The following is an 18507-nucleotide window of genomic DNA, read 5'->3' as shown; positions in this document are numbered from 1 at the left end:
ATTGTAAAAAATCTGTATCTACCAGATTTTGAAGACAGCACAAAAAAAAGTAAAATATTTCATTAATTTTATATTGAGTGCATGTCTAAATGACAATCTGGATATGGTGTTAAAACATAATATTAAAATTACCTTCACCTCATTCTTTTTACCGTTTTTAATGTGGCTACTAGAAAATTTAAAATTACATACGTCTTTGAGGCTTGAATTCTATTTCTAGTAGGACAGTGCCAACCTAGGACAGAGGGCCTTCATTAAGCCTTTTGGCCAGATTAAATACTATTTGTGCCTGCCTCCTAATAAATATTTGTTTAATACATTTCTGAATAAGGGACAAAATGTGGTCTTATACTGCTTTCATTTAACCTGCTGAAGAAATTGTGGGGTCCTTATCCATCCTAAAACCTTTCAGCTACTGTTACCCACAAGAAAGAACCTAAAAGCTTCAGATGATCAAAGGATTTAGGTTAGCTGTCAACTGCGAGGTTGTAAAAGCACTGAGTAGTAGTGATGATGACAGGAAAAATACATTCCGTTTCCTTGGAATCATGTAGTTTTAAAACTACTACGTATATTCACTTTCTTCTCACAACACCCTATCAAATAGAAACCATTAATATTAATAATAGGTACTCTTAACCTCAATAGTCCCAAATTTGACTCTTTCCTGAATTAAGCGTAACGTGCGGCTTTCCGCTCCAAAGGCTTGAAGCGGAAGCACCACGACCTCGGCCAGCTTCCGCCGCCCTTCCGCAAGACTTCGGCCCACGCGGCGCAGCCAATCGGGGCCGCGGGCGAGCGCCGTCCCTCCTAGGAACCCTCGCCGACTGCCCCCTGCCCAGCCCTCCTTTGCTCCGCCCTCCCTGTATTATTCGTTAGAGGCGACCGGCGGCCATTTTGGATTCGGGCGGAAATCAAATCAAAACTGCGCAAGAAAAGCCTAAACATTAAAATCAAGACAAACTTGCGCCTTCAAGTCGACGGCCAAGGGAGGGGACATCTTCGCAGACCAACTGGGCCGCTGGGAGGAGCGAGTGAAACGCGAGGTCAGCCGCGGCGCCCACACTCAAGATGGCACCGTCCTGAGGAGCGCTGTGTGGCCGCTCTAGCTCGGTTCCGGGTTCGTTCCTCTCAGTGGTGGCGTCGGAGGGCTGGAGGCTGCTGTTCTGTCCGGTTTCCGCACCTGTCTCTATGGTGTCAGAGGGACCAGACCTCGGAAGACTGTGGGTGTAGTGGCCAGAGCCTCACGGGGGAGGCGAGGGTGGCTGGTGTCAACAGGGGGCGAAGAGGGGACCGGAGCCAAGACCCCCGGCTGCCACCCGCCGCCCTCCCGCAGGTAACAGCGAGCCCCGCGCCGCGTCCTCCGTGGGCGCGGGACTGGGCCGCGGGCAGGGTCCGGCCGCGAGCGCAGGCGGGGGGCGCGCGCCCGGCCGCGGGGCCGCGCTTGGGACCCGCGCGGGGCGAGCTCGCCGCGGCCGGTTGAGCTGCTTTCCGCCTCCGCGCAGCCTCCCCTGCTGATCTCGGGCGCCTTTCTAATCTGGGCTTGGCGGGTGACCGCTGCTCGGTGCCAGCGGCCGGAGCTGCCGAGGGAGCCGCGGAGCCGGGCCTCGGGGCAGGCGTGGAAGGTGAGGGCCAGCGCGGTGGGAGCGCCGCCGCCCCTCTGCGCCCCGGGGGCCGCGCCCGCCCCGCTGGACCCCAGCACCCCGCTCCCGGGCGGGCGGGTGTGCGGGGCGGCGCCGGGCGGCGTTGCCCGAGCCTGGGAGCCTGGGGTCGCGCCCACCCTGGGAAGGCGCCTTCGCTCTGGACTCAAGACCAGTGCCAGGGCCCCAGAGGCCCTGTTGGCTCCTGTCTTTGAGAAGTGCTCTTTATTTAGAATAAAAATGAAACATTTCTCAGCAGATCATATTTAGGAAACCATGTGAATACTCACAGTCCGGCCCTGAATTTTGGAATCACTGTTACTGCTGTTTTTAAGGACCCATGTGCATATCTACATAACCTCTCCTAGCTGAAATCATACTGAGTTCTTTTGGTCCACAAAGGCCTCGTTGTGTGTTGCTGGTTAGCTAGCAGTGCTGGACTGAGTTCAGTCCAGGGGATGTATACCTGAAACAGATCAAAGCAGAGGGCCCGGAGTAATGTTATCGCCAGGTAACAAAGTATCAGTGAGTACAGTGTGTTCTTGGAAGTCACGGTGCAAGCCATTAGCTTTGGAACTTCCAAGCTAGGGAGCTAGGACCAAGATCATCTCCATTAATTGCCGCGAAAGAAACAGAGGGAGAGAGAGTTCCCCAGGCGACACAAATTTCTCAGTAGAGTCTGTGAGTTGCTCAGTGACCCGGACAAGGGCTTTCATAATCTACAGGTGGCCCAGAATCTTCATGTGCTGTCCAAGAAGCAAAGGTATAGAGGAAGATAGGTGAACAAATTTTTAAGACCATGATGCTGTTCAAGTCAGAAACCGCCTCTTCAGCGTTATATTACAGAGAGTGGAGATGGTAAATTCTGCAAAATACCCATGCTAATATCTCTGTTAGAATATCCTTTTCTACCTTCTTGTGACTATTTCAAAGCTAAAAGATTTTGTGTTTTCCCCTTCACTCCTCAAAACAAGGAGGAGAGCGTTTTGGAAGTCCGAGTGTATTGTTTATCAGTTTTAACATTTCAGTAAATCCATTTTAGCTGAATTATCATTTTTAAAGCACTTTATATCAACAGTTTTTGTGCCTCTTAGGGTACCATTGTGTGAAGTAGAGAATTAAGAATTGACTGCTTTTGAGACGTTCTCAGATTGCAGTCAACAGCACATCTTTTCATTTCTCGCTAATGAAGTTTGTGCTGGACAGAGAATATAACCCTGCTGGTCTGTGAGCAGCGCACTGATGGTATCAGTAGACTTCTGTCAACATTAATCATGCTTTCCAAACGCTAAAATGGCTTCCTTTCGCCCGAGTTCTCTCATCAAAGGAAGTCATTCCTTTTTAATTTTTAAGTGGTATTTCTTAAGGTCTTAGACCCAAAACGTACACTGCTAAGAAAAATTACCAATTTTAACCTCTTCCTAAAGCTTTCATAACCCTGAACTGTTAATTATCTTGTAGTGGAATTTATCATATTAACTGGAGGGCTAATAGATGTTGTGAGGCCCAGTATTCCCCAGGATTGCTATTTAGAAATGACTGAGTAAATGAAATGTCCATTGCTGTCCCTCTGCGGACTGCCACTCCTTCAGCCAGAGCACTGCCCCTGAGTCCTGTGAGCATCTTAGCTCCTCTGGGGACTGGTGTTAAAACTAAAAACTCAGCATGATTTTCTGCCAAGAGGATTTTCATTTTCTTGCAGTTCCTTCTGGGTTGATTTTGGAAAGCTATATTTTGTGGCTCAGAGAGAGAAGGAGGTTAGACTAGTTTCAGATATACACTTTCGAAGTGATGCTTCTCTGACTCATTCCTCTAGTCTGACTGGTTTTTCAGACTGGAGGAGTTAAAGAGAAGTAGAGTTTTCTGCTTGTGAAATGGCAACTGGTTTGAAAGAATGTAGATGCATTCAGGCTACCTCGGGTGTACTCAGGCTGCTCCTGGTTGTAAGTGTGTCAGTGAGGCAGTGAGGATGTGGGTTTGAAGCTGGGTTCCCTGTGGCCTTGAGATGGAGGGTGGTGATGTGCCCCCGAGTCTCTGACGAGGCTGCTCTCTCACTGTTCGCTTCCCATTCTCCTGCTGCCGGCTGGCTTCCTCGGTGCCTGCCGGGCTTCTGCTTCTGCGTGGCTTTGGCTTACCGTAGCCCTGGCTCTACCTCATGTCATCTTTTACTCTCAGCTGTGCTGCTAATAGACAAAAATCTCTCTCGTTCATTCAGATTCCTGGGGCAGTGATCTGGCCGGTCCGGCTCTTTGTCCAGGCCATGGGTCCAAGAGATGGCTAATGTGTGAACTGACTGCCCTTTGGCCCGGGGTAGCACCTGACCCATTAACTATGCCAGGGAAGAGAGGAGCAAGATGCAAGTGCTGAACCTGACCCTGACCCTCTCTCCTCAGGGGGAAGGGGTGGGAGTGGGCGTCCCAGGCTAGGCATCCTCAGAACAGGAGAATGAACAATAGTTGCTCTTCTCCATGATTCCACATAAACACTCCTTTTATTTGTAGTCCCAATAGAAAGGTGGATGTTACATATAGTTGAGATTTGGCATTTTTAGTACCTTTATTTTTATTTTTTTTTTACTTTTCTGTCATTCTTAAGGAAGATAAATTGCCAGGTTGGTAGCCCTCAGTGGATTTGTTACAAAACCAACTTAGTTCTTACCCTCAGAAACATTCTTGGATTTTGAAAACCTTCAGTTTTAGTTGGCATTAGCCCTTGTACCTGTTGTGTTCCTTGTACAATGACGTATGTGGGTCTGTAGGCTCTTGAAATTCTCTATTCTAGGTGTGTGTCTGGAGCAGCATCACATACTCTGATAACATGGGAAGTGTTGTACAGAACTTCACCAAAGCGCAAAAAAATCCACATAGAGGGTCTGTGTATAATGACTTTTGGGTTTGTATTTATCTAAATACAGTTTAGATGTATTTAAACTGAAATTATTATATTATTATATGTAGATTTTAAGCTGACATTGTTAAGGGTCGACGCAGAACTTCTGGCCGTGTTATTTAGCACTCGTAACTTCTTGCCACATTACCAGAGTTAGCATGAACGCTTTTTATTTCTTATTTTAAAAATTATAGTAAAGCCAGAGCTGAAAGCTGACTGCCACAGAGTTTCCAGACATATCTTATTTGGCCTATACAGATTTAAAGAAATTTAAGCCAACATTGGAGAAAATGGACATTTCCACATAAGTATTCAGGCTCTTGGCTCCTTATGATAACTCTCATAATCTGGCTGCTCTGGAACTGCAGGCCTGGTTGGAACTTTGTGATGGCCGCTCCCTTCAGAGTGCAAGCCCTCCCACAGTAGGTGCCTGTGCACACACAGTAGGCCCTTTGCTGTTCTACCAATACTGCTGGACGGCTCTGCATTGCCTGTTGTAACCATGTGAGTTTGTATCCCTGTTGTAAAGAAAGATATGTTCTCATTGTGGAAGATTTGGGAGGCGCAGGCAAATGTCTGTGTCTGTACGTATGGGAATTACCCGTGATCTGGCAGCCCACGGCAAACCTCTGTTAATACTTTAGAATATTCTTCAAGTCTGTGTCTGCGTGTGTATGTATGTGTGTGTGTGGGTGTGTGTATACACCTACAGATATAGATATATAATACAGGTTTCTTTTTAAAACAACTTTGTTGAGGTGTAATTGACATACAATAAACTGATCATATTTAAAGTGTATAATTTTGTAAGTTTTGATATTTGTGATCACCCATCACCATAATCATCATAATCGAGATAATGAATATATCCATTCCTGCAAAGTTTCCTTGCTTCTCTTTGTAATCCTTTCCTCTCCCCTGGACCCTCTCACTGTGCCCCCACCCCAGGCAACCACTGATCCAGTCTCTGTCATTGTAGAGTAGTTTGCATTTTCTAAAATCTCGTGTATGTATATATTTGAGATCAAACAATTTTGTGGTTTTTCTTTTTACTTAGAAGGACTTTGAAGAGCAGTGAGGGCTCACTTTTTCTTACATTTATTGTCATTTGTATTCAGTGGGTTGTCTGTTTCCTTTCCCTTGTTCTACTGGTGTTTTCATGTTTTACTTGGTTTATATGAGCTCTCCATTTGTTGACATGTTTTTCATTGTTGTTAGAAATATTCTACAATTTGTATTGTCTTGCTTTATAATTTGAGATTATTTAAGATGTACAGAAGTTTAGCATGTTTTGAATAATCAAGTTTTACAGCATTTTCCTCTGTGGGGCAGGATTGTGAGTGGGTTAGAGCATGAATGATCTTATTCTATTTTTGATGGCCTTTCCACTCTGAAAGTTCTGTGTGTGTGGTGGGGGTTGGGAGGGACAGTAACTGGGAGTAACTATTTGGTTAAGAGCATTTTCTCCAGAGCTGTTAGTTGTTAATCGACAAGCACTGGAGTAACTTGTTGAGCGTTTACCATTTTTATGGTCACATGGCCTACCGTATGAGGATTGTAGAAACGAGTAGGTTTTAGTGGTGTGTCTGGATGCGGGGCTCTCTCTGGCTCATGCTGCAGATAGAAACTTAATGTGTGGAAACATTTCTGTTTTCTTGCAGGTCTGCTTGGCTTTGCGGAGGGGCTGCAGCACTGCCTCTGTAAGGGATGGGGTCAGAGAACAGCGCTCTGAAGAGCTGTGCGCTGAAGGAACCGCCGTTCACCTTACCCTCCGGACTTGCTGTTTACCCCGCGGTGCTGCAGGATGGCAAATGTGCTTCAGTTTTCGTGTATAAGAGAGAAAACGAAGACAAGGTTAATAAAGCTGCTAAGGTACCTAATAGGCGACTACTTAATAGTTAGTACTTTTTACTATCTTGTTTGCTATTAAAAAATGTGAAATTAATAGAGCTCAAAGGAGGTAGGTCATAAGGACTAGTATTTTTCTTCCTGTCGTTTAATAACATAGTTGTCCTTACTTCATGGGGATGTCTTCACCTTGCATGACGTGATCAGGTACCATAGGTTTAGCCAGAAAGCTTCATCCAAGTGAGCATGATAACTTTTATCATCATATTTGATTTTTTAATGAGAAAGTTTGGGAGGTGATTTTACATGGCTAATATAAGATAAAGGGAGTTAATCTAGCTTAGCAAAAATGCTGTAAATATTGATAGCATATTAATTAGTGTATTGATGATGGACCTGGAAATAAAATACTTTAAGAACTGTAACAAGTACTTTTTCTTTCCCCGAGGCATTGGGTGCCCCCAGAAAGAGTGTTAACTGGGAGATGGGCCCGATGTCCTGGGAGGAATGCTGGCCCTGGGCTCTAGTTCTTGCTGAGGGGCCTTAGACAGATGATGGACTTCTGGAGGCTTCAGTTTCCTCCTTAGGGCAAAGGTCCTCCTCACCTGCACCCACCAAGTGCCACTCCTGGCAGAGGCTCCCCGGGGTAGCACAGTCTGATGCGCTGTCAGGGGACGCTGGCCTCGTACTAGGAAAACGATTCTACTGCGTAACATAATTCAATAAAACTACCCTGAGTGTCTTTTCAAATTAGAGAAAAAAAGGCACTACTTGATATTTCCTTGGATAGCTAGCCATTTCCTTGGATATTCATCTGTTTAGATTATTTTGGGAAGGTCCTAAAAGGTGAGTATAGTTGTATTAGCTAATTCACTCATCATGTTTACTCTGGCAGGCACGCTGCTTTCAGATCGACTTGATATCTTTATTTTGTTAAAGTTACCACCTGTATTACCTTGAGTCACTTCGTACTATCAACAAGTATGAGACATTGATATCTGTTTACATTGATGTCTGTTTCATAGGTCTGTTTAAATGGTTTTTACCTTTTTTAATGACTATAAAGGATTATATTATAATATAATAATATATTAGTAATATAATTTCAGCATTTTATTTGTCACGCTAGTTCATTATTTGATGTTATCTCTTTGGTCAGGCATGAAGTTAACAGTTATGAGATGATTCCTAAGGAAAATGTTCCTCTCAGGATGCGTTTTCCATTAATGTATTGTGGTAAAAAGTATGGCTGGCTGTTTTGTTGCTAGGTAATTTTGCTTTTTGGTAAGACTATGTGTTATGACCATGAGCTTGTCTCTTTTCCATTCCATCTAGGAATTGAATACTTTTTAATTAAAAATAAAAATTAATAATTTTTATTGTGATTTTGCAAAATATAAAATGCCTTGCCTCATTGTCTTACTCTTATGTACAGTTAATATCTGACATGCTTTGTATTATTCTCATTTAATAAGCTTGCATGTTTTTAAAATAATTATTTAGAATGACTATTACTAGTGAAGTACTGGAGATTTATAATCTTTCTTAGTTTTGTTTATGAAACATAAGATTGTTTAAAATTATGTTGCTCTTTATGGTGTATGTCCCAAGAAAGTTGAATGCCCAGATCATACAATTTTTAAAGGAAAAAACAAAGATCTACTCTCCATGTTTGAAGACTTCCGTGCTGTGGGAAGCTTGAGAGGGAAGATGTTTTCTCCCTTAGTGTATGCACATACCCTTCTAAGCCGGGCCTAAGCGTTTTCAAGTGGTTCATAGGCTTGTCTGTTGTGTTCTTCAGGCCATCTTGTGCCTTTGAATTCCTGAGACGTGAACCTGAGAAATTTGAAATGGCAGCAACATGATAAGGAGTTTAGATTTGGGCCACAGTACTTAAGAAATGTGTGACGTTGCATCAAGTTTTAGGAATTTGATTTCCTAGATACCTGAAACATTAGAACAATGTAGTTAGCTCGCCTCACTGTTCTAGAGTTCAGGTTCCTAATCCTACCTTTGACAATTTTAATGACCATTTCAAGCAAATATACAGGGTTTTCCTTGCCAAATACTGTCAGGTAGTAATTATACTCGTCCTCTACTGCTATAAATAAAGAATAACAATCACAGTACACTGTTAGACCTCTGAAGCAAGAGGGATTGCAAGGCTAACCTTTGGTCACAAGACAATATCAGAAATACTTCAAGTCCATGAGACCTTCTTACTTTATCTTGAATTCATTAGCTGTCAAGTATAATTGTCTCACTGGTGATTATGATTCATTTCTATCCAGTAGCCTGTGAGGAATGGTAAATCCTGAGTCAGAATTGGGTTACTGTGTTTACTTTAATCTACGTGCTTAGTTAGGGCTCCCTGGTAAGTGCAGGCTTGTGGTGACTCCTGAGTGCCCTGACACCAGGCAGCCAGCCATGCTGGGCTCTAGGAATAGGCAGACAGATGCTCTACAAGTGCTCTGCTTAGTGTCTGGGGGGACCTCGTGCTCTTCTCTGTGATGGATTCAGGCTGGTTTGTGGGAGGGCCATTCAGCATATTTGAGAGCCCACGAGGTGCGGGATGAGAAAGAAATGGAAGAGATGATTGCTGTGCTCAGAGGAGCTTGCATTCTATTTGGGGAATGCTTTACAGTTCTTCCTTAGATTGACATCTTCTTTTTGTTCCTCTCCCTCTTAGCCCTTTTCTATGCTGTTTACAACCATTGTTCCAGTAAATCAACTTGCCTACATTGTTAGTTTTTTTTCTTTTTGCTGGAAGAAGACTAGCCCTAAGCTAACATCTGTGCCAGTCTTCCTCTATTTTGTATGTGGGACGCTGCCACAGCATGGCTGATGAGTGGTATAGGTCTGCGCCTGGGATCCAAACCCATGAACCTGGGACACTGAAGCAGCGCATGCCAAGCTTAACCACTACGCCACAGGACCACGCCCATTGTTAACTTTTGAAAAAATTATTTCCTTCCTCTCATGATCAAAATCAGGTTCTCTTCCAAGGCTCCTGAGCGTTGTCTACTCAGAAGAACTTCACAGGCATTCCCCCATCCCTCAGGTGTGGGAGGGCCACCAGGTGAACTGGCCCTTTCCCAGCTCCCACCACAGTGTTCACACTACACCTGCTCCTCCTTTTCCCTCTAATGCTTATGGCCATCCGGCCTTCCACCCCAACTCATTATCTGCAGGAACCTCTTATGGGAGCCCCAGGTCTGTATTTCCACCCGCCTACAGAATATCTCCACCTGGATGTTCCACCAGTACCTCAGGTGCAGGGTTTCCAAAATAGAGTCCTTTATCTCTTTCCCTTTCTGCTTTTTCTTCCTAGTTCAGGATCTAACCTCCAGGCAGTGGGCATGTATTTTATTTATTTTTTTTTTGAGGAAGATTAGCCCTGAGCTGACATCTGCTGCCAATCCTCCTCTGTTTGCTGAGGAAGACTGGCCCTGAGCTACCATCCATGCCCATCTTCCTCTGCTTTATATGTGGGACGCCTGCCACAGCATGGCTTGCCAAGCTGTGCCATGTCCACACCCGGGATCTGAAACGGCAAACCCCGGGCCACTGAAGCAGAATGTGCGGACTTAACCGCTGCGCCACTGGGCCGGCCCTGGCAGTGGGCATTTAAAGCCAGAATGTACTTCCATCTTTGTCTCAGATTTGCATCTTAGGGGAAGAAGGAAGAATATTTTTCCCTGAAAATTCTTGCTCTCTAGTTTAGGCTTCTTGGTTATTTTGTTATATTTCTTTAACAGAGTGAAATTATGACTTTCTCCCTGTCTAAAAACTTCCAAGTGAATTTGAGCTATAGTTAAGAACTACTACTTTGTGTAGTTTTCAAAGTGAACTAGCAAATCAGAGGTAGAACAGTAATGGAAAGTCAAGTCCCTATGGCTTGAGTTAATTCTCTGGATAGCTGAGTCATAACTGATTCCTGCAAAGTAGGAATAGTTTATATTCAAGACTAGAATCTCACATTTAACATCTCCATATGGGCATAGATAAGTGTGAATATTGGCAAGTTATCTAGTAATACTCATATTTAACAAAAAAAGTATAGTTTATGCTTAACATTGTGTGTGCCAGAGGGGAGCGACAAGCACAGGTCCTGCTAAGTGTCTTGCTCAGCATCATGCAGCAAGTTATTCCTTCCTTTCTTCCTTCATTAAACAAACAAGTCACTTTGGACCAAGAATTTTGCTGGGCATGTAGGGTTAAAAAATAAGCAGGAGTGAAAATGGAACTTCTTATTGCATTTCTTCATCAGGTTAACATTTATTGAGTCTGTGTTTCCATGCCAGCACTGAACCAGGTAGCATTCCTCCTAACTTAATAGTCTGCCCTGAGCACTAGAAGGACAATAAAAGAAGGCACATAAACCAAGGGAAAAATTCGAGCTCCAAGACATAAAAGCTGAACGAAGACTTTCCCCTAAACAGGGGAAAGTGAAGTATTTCATGTTTGTTTTGCAGATAATTTGAAATGATTTTTAAAATGAAAATATGAAAGAGGTTGTGTAATTTTACTCAGAAACCATAGCTCAAAAGACACTTGAAAGAAATTCTCTCCAATTAACCACACTCATTCAGCCAACCTGCCAGCACACTTCTTGGCTCATTGTGTCATTGCTGTGTACATATGTGTATGTATGGATTGTTTTAAAGGCAAATACACAAATTAATAGTTCATAATTGCTAGTTAAAGAAATTTTCTTAACCCTTTCTTTTTGTTTATTAGAGTAACCCAGGGGAGGGTAACATATTCCTTCTTAAGAATAAACAAAAAACTCTATTGGAGCTATTCCCAGAGTTGGCAAAATTTGAGATTATTAAAAGAAAAGACGTTGGACAAATTGCTACACTCAGAAGATTCTTCTGTGATCTTGCCTGAGACATTTAATAGACAAGTTTGAGGTGACTGATAGAAAGTGTGTGCCGGTGCTGGGTTATGGGCTCTTACACTGTGCCATATTCTTCCAGGAAGGTGTTTTGGAGCTTTCCATACTAAGTGCTTATTTGTGAAAATGAAACCTGATGTTCTCTTGAGGGTTATTCTCCAGGTGAAGTCTTCCGTCATCTCCTGCTGGTTTGTGATTGGTTCACAAGGCTGCCCCAAGGCCCAGTGATGGTACGGGGTAGACCCCGGAGTTTAGGGCCATGTAAATTCTTTCAGAAAAACTGAGTGATTTGTTAGGAAAGCAACCTTCCAGCATTTTAAGTTTTGCTGTGAGTAAATGATAGGATTGTTTAGCTGGGTTGGGAATTTTGGCCCGTGGATCTCCGAAGTTACTCAGGTCGAATTTTTTGGGATATGCAGCATGGGTGGAGATTGGAAAGTCTGGATCTGATAGGGCAGTTAGAGAACCAACCGGGGAAGGGAAGAAACTGCACAGATTTCACCTCTAATGTTCAGAAGTGTCTTGTATTTGTCGTCCATCTGGGTATCCTCCCTGTCTGCTGAGAAAACAGGGCAAAGAAGAAAGGTGTGTGTGTGGGAGAACACTCCATACAAGGGATTTCTACAGTGGGATATCTGTACCCTAGGGACTGTGCAACATGAGTCATTACAGTTTGGGGGAAAAAATATCGAGAATGTCTATTTAAATTTACTTTTAATCTTTTTTTTGGTACCTTCTATTTTGTGGGTGTTATATAGTATACATATTTTATTTATATATATATACACACACACACACAACATATATATATTATATATACATCTAATATATATAAGCTACTTATGTAACGTTTTTACTGGTGTGAAGTGTGTGAACAAAAACGTTTGACAATCATTTTTCTAGATACTAAAAAGATAAACATTTTAAAGATGGTTAAATATTTTTAAGGGGATTAAATGCTTGACAAGCAAAAGGTAAAATGTAAGAAAACAGGATCAACAAAATAAGAAATGTTTACCCTCTATTCGGGCGAATCCAAGGTTGGAATCCATTCCGAGTTGTTTTAGGGCCTGGCGTGGTCTGTTCTCGTGACCGTTTCACCTGCACTTGTGAAGAAGGTGTGTCCTGCAGTGGTGGCAGGGCGTTTTCTAAATGTCAGTTTGGTCCAGGTCGTTGATATTATTCAGGTTTTCTATGTTTTTACTTTTTTTTTTTTTGCTAGTTCTGTTGATTGTTGAGAGAAGAGTTTTAAAACCTCCAACTGTGATTGTGGAATTGTCTGTTTCTCCCTTTCATTTTGCCAATTTTTACTTCATGTGTATTTTGAGGCTCTGCCATTAGGCACACGCATTTATAATTGTGCCTTTTTTGGGGTATTTTTAAAAATTTAGTTAAACTAAAATAAAATAACAAAAACAGTTCACCCGTTTCTCCCACCCTTTGTCCCCTGCCTCTGGCAACCACCAGTCTGTTCTCTGTATCTATGAGCTTGATTTTTTATTTCATTTTTTTAAGATTCCATGAGAGATCATATGGTATTTGTCTCTCTCTGTCTGACTTATTTCACTTAGCATAATGTCCTCCAGTTTCATCCATGTTGTTGCAAACGGCAGGATTTCATTCTTTTTTATGGCTGTATATATATATATATATATATATACCATAATTTCTTTATCCATAACTGGTGTATCTTTTTAATGAATTGTCCCTTTTATTCTTTAAGAAATATCCCTTTGTATTTCTGCCAGTACTCTTTGTTCTGAAGAGTATTTTGTTTGGTGATAGAAATGGATCCACTCCAGTCTTCATATGTGTACTGTTTTCATGGGATATCCTTTTCTGTCCATTTACCTAGCTCTGTATTTATTTATTTATTTATTTATTTATTTATTTCTCCCCAAAGTATGGTTGTGTATTCTAGTTGTAAGTACATAGTTGTGGATTCTAGTTGTAAGTCCTTCTAGTTCTTCTATTTGAGCTGCTGCCACAGCGTGGCTACTGACAGATGAGTGGTGTGGTTCCACGCGCAGGAACCGGGCCTAGGCTGCCCAAGCGGAGGAAGCTTTAACCGCTAGGCCATCAGGGCTGGCTCTCTGTCTGTGTTTAAAGTCTGTGTTTTATAGGCAGCATATTGTTGGGTCTTCATTTTTTATCCACTCTTGATTGAGGCATTTAGATCATTAAAATTTAATGTAATTATTACTGTGGTTCAGTTATATTATTTGTTTTCATTGTCCCCTTCTGGTTTTTGTTCTTCTGTTCTCCCTTTTCCTCTTTTGGATTATTTTAATATTTTTTAGTATTCCATTTCAATGTATCTTGATTTTTTTGGCTTTATTTCTTTATATATTTTAAGTGGTTGCTCTAAGGATTTCAGCATACGTAACTAGCTATTTTAATAGTCTACTTGTGGTTAATATTGTACCACGTCACAGGAAATGTAGAAGCCATGGAATCGTATGGGTGTCTCCAGCGTCCATCCCTCCTGTCCTGACAGGTGTGTCAACTGTTTTATATATATAAATATATATCTCACACACACGTACATATACGTCACACACACTCAGAGCTTCATCAGGCAATGTTAGAATATTTGCTTTAAATAGTCATATATATTTAAATAACTTAAGACGTAAAAATGGAGCCCTCACATTTATGGTATTCACCATTTCTGATGATCTTCCTCCCTTCCTGAGGACCCCTGTTTCCCTTTGGTATCATTTCCTCTTCAGCTTAAAGAGCTTCCTTTAGCATTTTTGTAGAGCAGGGCTTCTGTCAATAACTTTTCTGTTTTCCTTCATCAACAATGCCTTTATTTTGCCTTCTTGCCTGAAGGATATTTTTGTTAGATAGAGAGTTCAGGGTTGGTAATTTTTTTCTTTCAGCACTGCAAAGATGTTGTCCCCTTTGTTTTTGGCCTCTGTTCTCTGATGAGAATCTGCATCATTCAAACTGTCATTCCTCTCCACGTAAAGAGTGATTTTTCTCAAGCTGCTTCCAAGATTTTTAACTTATTTTTGGTTTTCAGCAGTTTGATGATAATGTGTTTCAGTGTGGTTTTCTTTGATTTATCCTATTTGGTGTTCACTTCTTAAATCTGTAAACTTAAAAGTATTTGGTCAAATTTGGGAAGTTTTCAGCCATTACATTTTTTATGCTCCAATTCTTTTCAGCTCTCTTTTGAGACTCCAATTATATGCATTAGACCTTATGTTATTGTCACACAGGTTCCTGGGTCTGATCATTTTTTTAAAAAAATACTTTTTCTCTTTGTTCTTCAGATTGGTTAACATCTTCATGTTCACTGACTCTTCCCTGTGTCATCTTCGTTCTGTTAGAGTCCATTCATTGAATTTCTTATTTCTAATATTTTTTTGATTCCTGAAATTTTCATTTAGTTCTTTTATGTAACATTATTTCTCTGCTGAGAACTTCTATCTTTCGACTTATTTCATGACTGTTTTCCTTTACCTCTAGGAGAATGGTTATAATAACTGATGTAAATTCTTCCTGATAGTTCTAGTATCTGAGCCATCTTGGGATTGGTGTTTGTTGGCTTTTTCATTAAGAATTGATCACATTTTCGTGGTGGTTTGTTGACTAATTTTGGATTGCGTCCTGGACATTTTGAAATGTCATGTTGCATAGACTCTTGATTCTGCTATAATCCTCCAGAGAATGTGGATGTTTTTGATTTAGCAGGAAATCAATCCCCTTAGGTTCAGGACTCAAGTTTTTATTTTATTTTATTTTATTTTATTATTTTTTTTTTTTTGAGGAAGATTAGCCCTGAGCTAACTACTGCCAGTCCTCCTCTTTTTGCTGAGGAAGCCTGGCCCTGAGCTAACATCCATGCCCATCTTCCTCGACTTTATATGTGGGACGCCTACCACAGTATGGCGTGCCAAGCAGTGCCATGTCCACACCCGGGATCCGAATCGGCGAACCCTGGGCTGCTGAGAAGCGGAATGTGGGAACTTAACCGCTGTGCCACCGGGCTGACCCCCAGGACTCAAGTTTTTGAACTACTCTCCCCACACCCTTCCTGCAAGTGGTAGTTCAAACCTCAGTTCATTTTTCAAAATTTTGCTCTGCTGGTTTGGGTCTGTCCTGTGCATGCTTGCTTCAGGGGTTAGTCTGAGAGCTGTGTGGGTGTGCAGATAACTAGGGCATCTCCTTCTCCAGCTCTCTGGCCTCGTGGATATCCTTCTCATACTCAGGCCTGCCTTGGTTCCTTTCTGTGATTCTTCTGGCCAAAATGATGGCAAAGTTTCTATCAGAGTTATAGCCACCTTTGCTACCCTGCTCTGTGACTGGGGCCTGCCATCAGTGCACAGTTGTGAGAAGGGACATCCCCTAAACCAGGAAACTCACCCCCATGGGTGTCTGTTCTCCAAATCTTGATTCTCCTCCACAATCTGGTGCTTCTTTTTACTTTTCAGAGTTCTCAGGGAGTTGTTTTTGGCACTTGTTCAGAGTTTATAGTAGGAATCATTGGGAGGTCTGGGCTCTTGGTGGCTTACTCTGCCATAATAGAACCAGAAGTCTCTGCAGAGTTATTTAAGTGTTGGTAAGTTGAAAAAAGTCAGAGCAAGTCACAGATTCTCCACTGCCTTATTTGAAATTTGGGGTAGGGAGCTGGAGAGGACCTTGAATGCAAGTATACATTTTCTGACTTTTATCACCATATATATGGAACTATAATTAATCTGGTTTTGATTCATTAACTTCATCAACTCTTCTGTTTGTATTTTTAAAGCACTTGAAGACGCTTCGTCACCCTTGCTTGCTAAGATTTTTATCTTGCACTGTGGAAGCAGATGGCATTCATCTTGTCACTGAGCGTGTTCAGCCTCTGGAAGTGGCTTTGGAGGCGTTGTCTTCTGCGGAAGTCTGTGCTGGGATCTATGACATCTTGCTGGCTCTTATCTTCCTTCATGACAGAGTAAGTAAGCTGGACAGTCTGCCTCATGGGCTTTGATGTGGACTGGGGGCTTGATGTGTGGGGTAATGCTTGTAAATCATGGTATGTGTAGAAATCATAAGGCACGGACTTCATTGGAAAGCTTCCTGAGGGAAAATAGGACTCTGGAAGGCACAAGGAGTGCTACAGACAGACGGTTTGTGGAATGAGCAACAGGTTCTCCATTCCTGGCAGTTATTTATAGAACTTTATTTCAGTATGCTATAGTTTCCCTCTAGTTTTGAATAAGTCTTTATCTAGAAGTAGCTCAGCTGTTATTTGTTATTAAGACAAAAATAAAGGTTTAATATCAGTGCTGCTGTGGACCAAAGTTCCTTTTTGTTTTCAGGAGTTTGGTTCCATTTTAGGTTTTGAAGAAAGAAGTGACCATTTCTTAGTGGCGGAGTTTTACACATCCTTTCCCATTCAAGTATGTGGTACCAACAAGAGACAGCCCCTGAACACTGGCAATGTTTGCTATTAAGGGGATAAAATGGTAGTTTTTATGTTTATATCTGGTCTATTTCTTGACAGTATTATTGAGCTATTATTTTTAAAGAAATTTACATTCTGAAGTATTAAGGCCTTTGGCAGCCCCCTAAGACTAAAAAATACCAGTCACAGGGGCCAGCCTGGTGGCGTAGTGGTTAAGTTTGCATGCTCTACTTTGGTGGCCCGGGGTTCAGATCCTGGGTGCAGACCCACGCACCACTGGTCAAGCCATGCTGTGGCAGGTGTCCCACATAGAAAGTGGAGGAAGATGGGCACAGATGTTAGCTCAGGGCCAATCTTCCTGAGCAAAAAGAGGAGGATTGGCAGTGGATGTTAGCTCAGGGCTGGCCTTCCTCGAAAAAAAGAAAAATACCAGTCACAGGTTAGAAACACTTGCATTTGACTCATCTTAATATATGTTTTTAAAAAAATTTCTATTAATGGGAGACAGACTCTCTGAATATCGCTCAAGATTTATTGTCTCTTAAACGTATGTCTAAGATTCACGTAAGAAGAACTATTAATGCTTCACTCTGAAGGAATATTTTCTCTGTTGGAGAAAGTGCATGCACATGGTACACATTTTGAATAGTAGGAGAGTGCATATGGGGAAGAGTCAGTCCCTCCCCCATCCTTGAGTCCAGGCCCTGCTTCTCCTCCAGGCAACCATGGTGCTCAGTGGGTGAGTCCAGAGATGTTCTTTGTGCAGAGAAAGTAAAGATCTATATGCTTTTTCTCCTTTATTTTTTCTCAAGGGGAAGCATACCATACATACTATTCTAAACCTCCCTTTAAAAATATATATATCTTGGAGTGTTTTATATAAGAATATGTACATATTTGATCTAGTGGGTAGAATATTTGAAATGTACTTGTCTACTGGAATGCTTTCTGGTTTGGAAAAAATACATATACCTCAACTATGTTCTCATTTTCTTCTTCCCTCTTGACCTTTCTGTTTTCTGTAGTTTTAAATTTGGCTCTTTTTTGCTCTTTAGGATATTTCTGGTGGTCTTTATCATTCTATTTTCCTCTTCTTCAGGCAGAATTTTTTTAATGCCTACTGACAAGATTTCAGGTGAAGTGGATCTGGGTTTGTGATAGAATGTAGGTGAGAAAGAATTTAGAGGAGAAAATGAAGACAGTAACCTGTGGGAGCAAAACCACACTTTCTCTCTGAAGGCATTGGAAGCAAACTGTAGTTTACGAAGACCTGTACACCTATTTATAAGGACACTTGTGTGCCCTGCCTCCCATGGACATGCGGATGTGCAGTGGCTTTAATGTTGCTATTCCCCTGCCTCGCGCGGCAGCTGGAGAGAGCAAAAGCCTTTCCATTGTATTGTTCCTTTTTTCTAACCTTGTAATCCTTAAGCAGGCTCCTTTGTTATTCCTTAAAGTCACAATTCCATTTATTATGCCAAAAGTGGGAAGACTTGCCATGATCTTTTTTTTGGTGATTAGTGTTTAGTTTTTTAAAACTTCCACTTCAGAAACTGGGTTGGCATTCTTCTTGCTGTTCTTTTTTTCCAGGGCCACCTGACACACAACAATGTCTGCTTGTCATCTGTGTTTGTGAGCGAAGATGGGCACTGGAAGCTGGGAGGAATGGAGACAGTATGTGCAGTTCCTCAGGCCACGCCAGAGGTACGCCCGCTGTGGGCCCTCTTTGCTCTTCAGAACGTGGTAGCACTCTGGTGTGTGCTTCTCACCTAGGGACTGTCCTTCCGTGTTAGGGTGCTCTTAGATTTGGGGACCTGACTTTTGTGTTGATG

General features: G+C 42.1%; 1 protein-coding gene across 3 annotated transcripts in view; it reads left to right on the top strand.

Moving 5' to 3' along the window:
* Positions 1-919: 919 nt before the first annotated feature.
* The window catches only part of SCYL3 (SCY1 like pseudokinase 3), a 40173-nt gene continuing 22585 nt past the window's right edge, over positions 920-18507 (top strand). Inside the window, exons 1-4 of one of the 3 annotated variants that reach the window (XM_046681875.1) lie at positions 920-1046; positions 6191-6401; positions 16037-16222; positions 18266-18379. In XM_046681875.1, the coding sequence (XP_046537831.1) occupies positions 6237-6401; positions 16037-16222; positions 18266-18379 (465 nt within the window). In that variant the 5' untranslated portion in view covers positions 920-1046; positions 6191-6236. Of the gene's footprint in view, positions 1047-1081; positions 1337-2383; positions 2499-6190; positions 6402-16036; positions 16223-18265; positions 18380-18507 lie in introns of those variants that run through there. The other 2 variants (XM_046681873.1, XM_046681874.1) reach the window with 2 other exon arrangements.

This window comes from Equus quagga, chromosome 13 (genome assembly GCF_021613505.1).
Source record: "Equus quagga isolate Etosha38 chromosome 13, UCLA_HA_Equagga_1.0, whole genome shotgun sequence".
NCBI lineage: Eukaryota > Metazoa > Chordata > Mammalia > Perissodactyla > Equidae > Equus > Equus quagga.
This window is presented reverse-complemented; position numbering and strand designations above follow the sequence as displayed.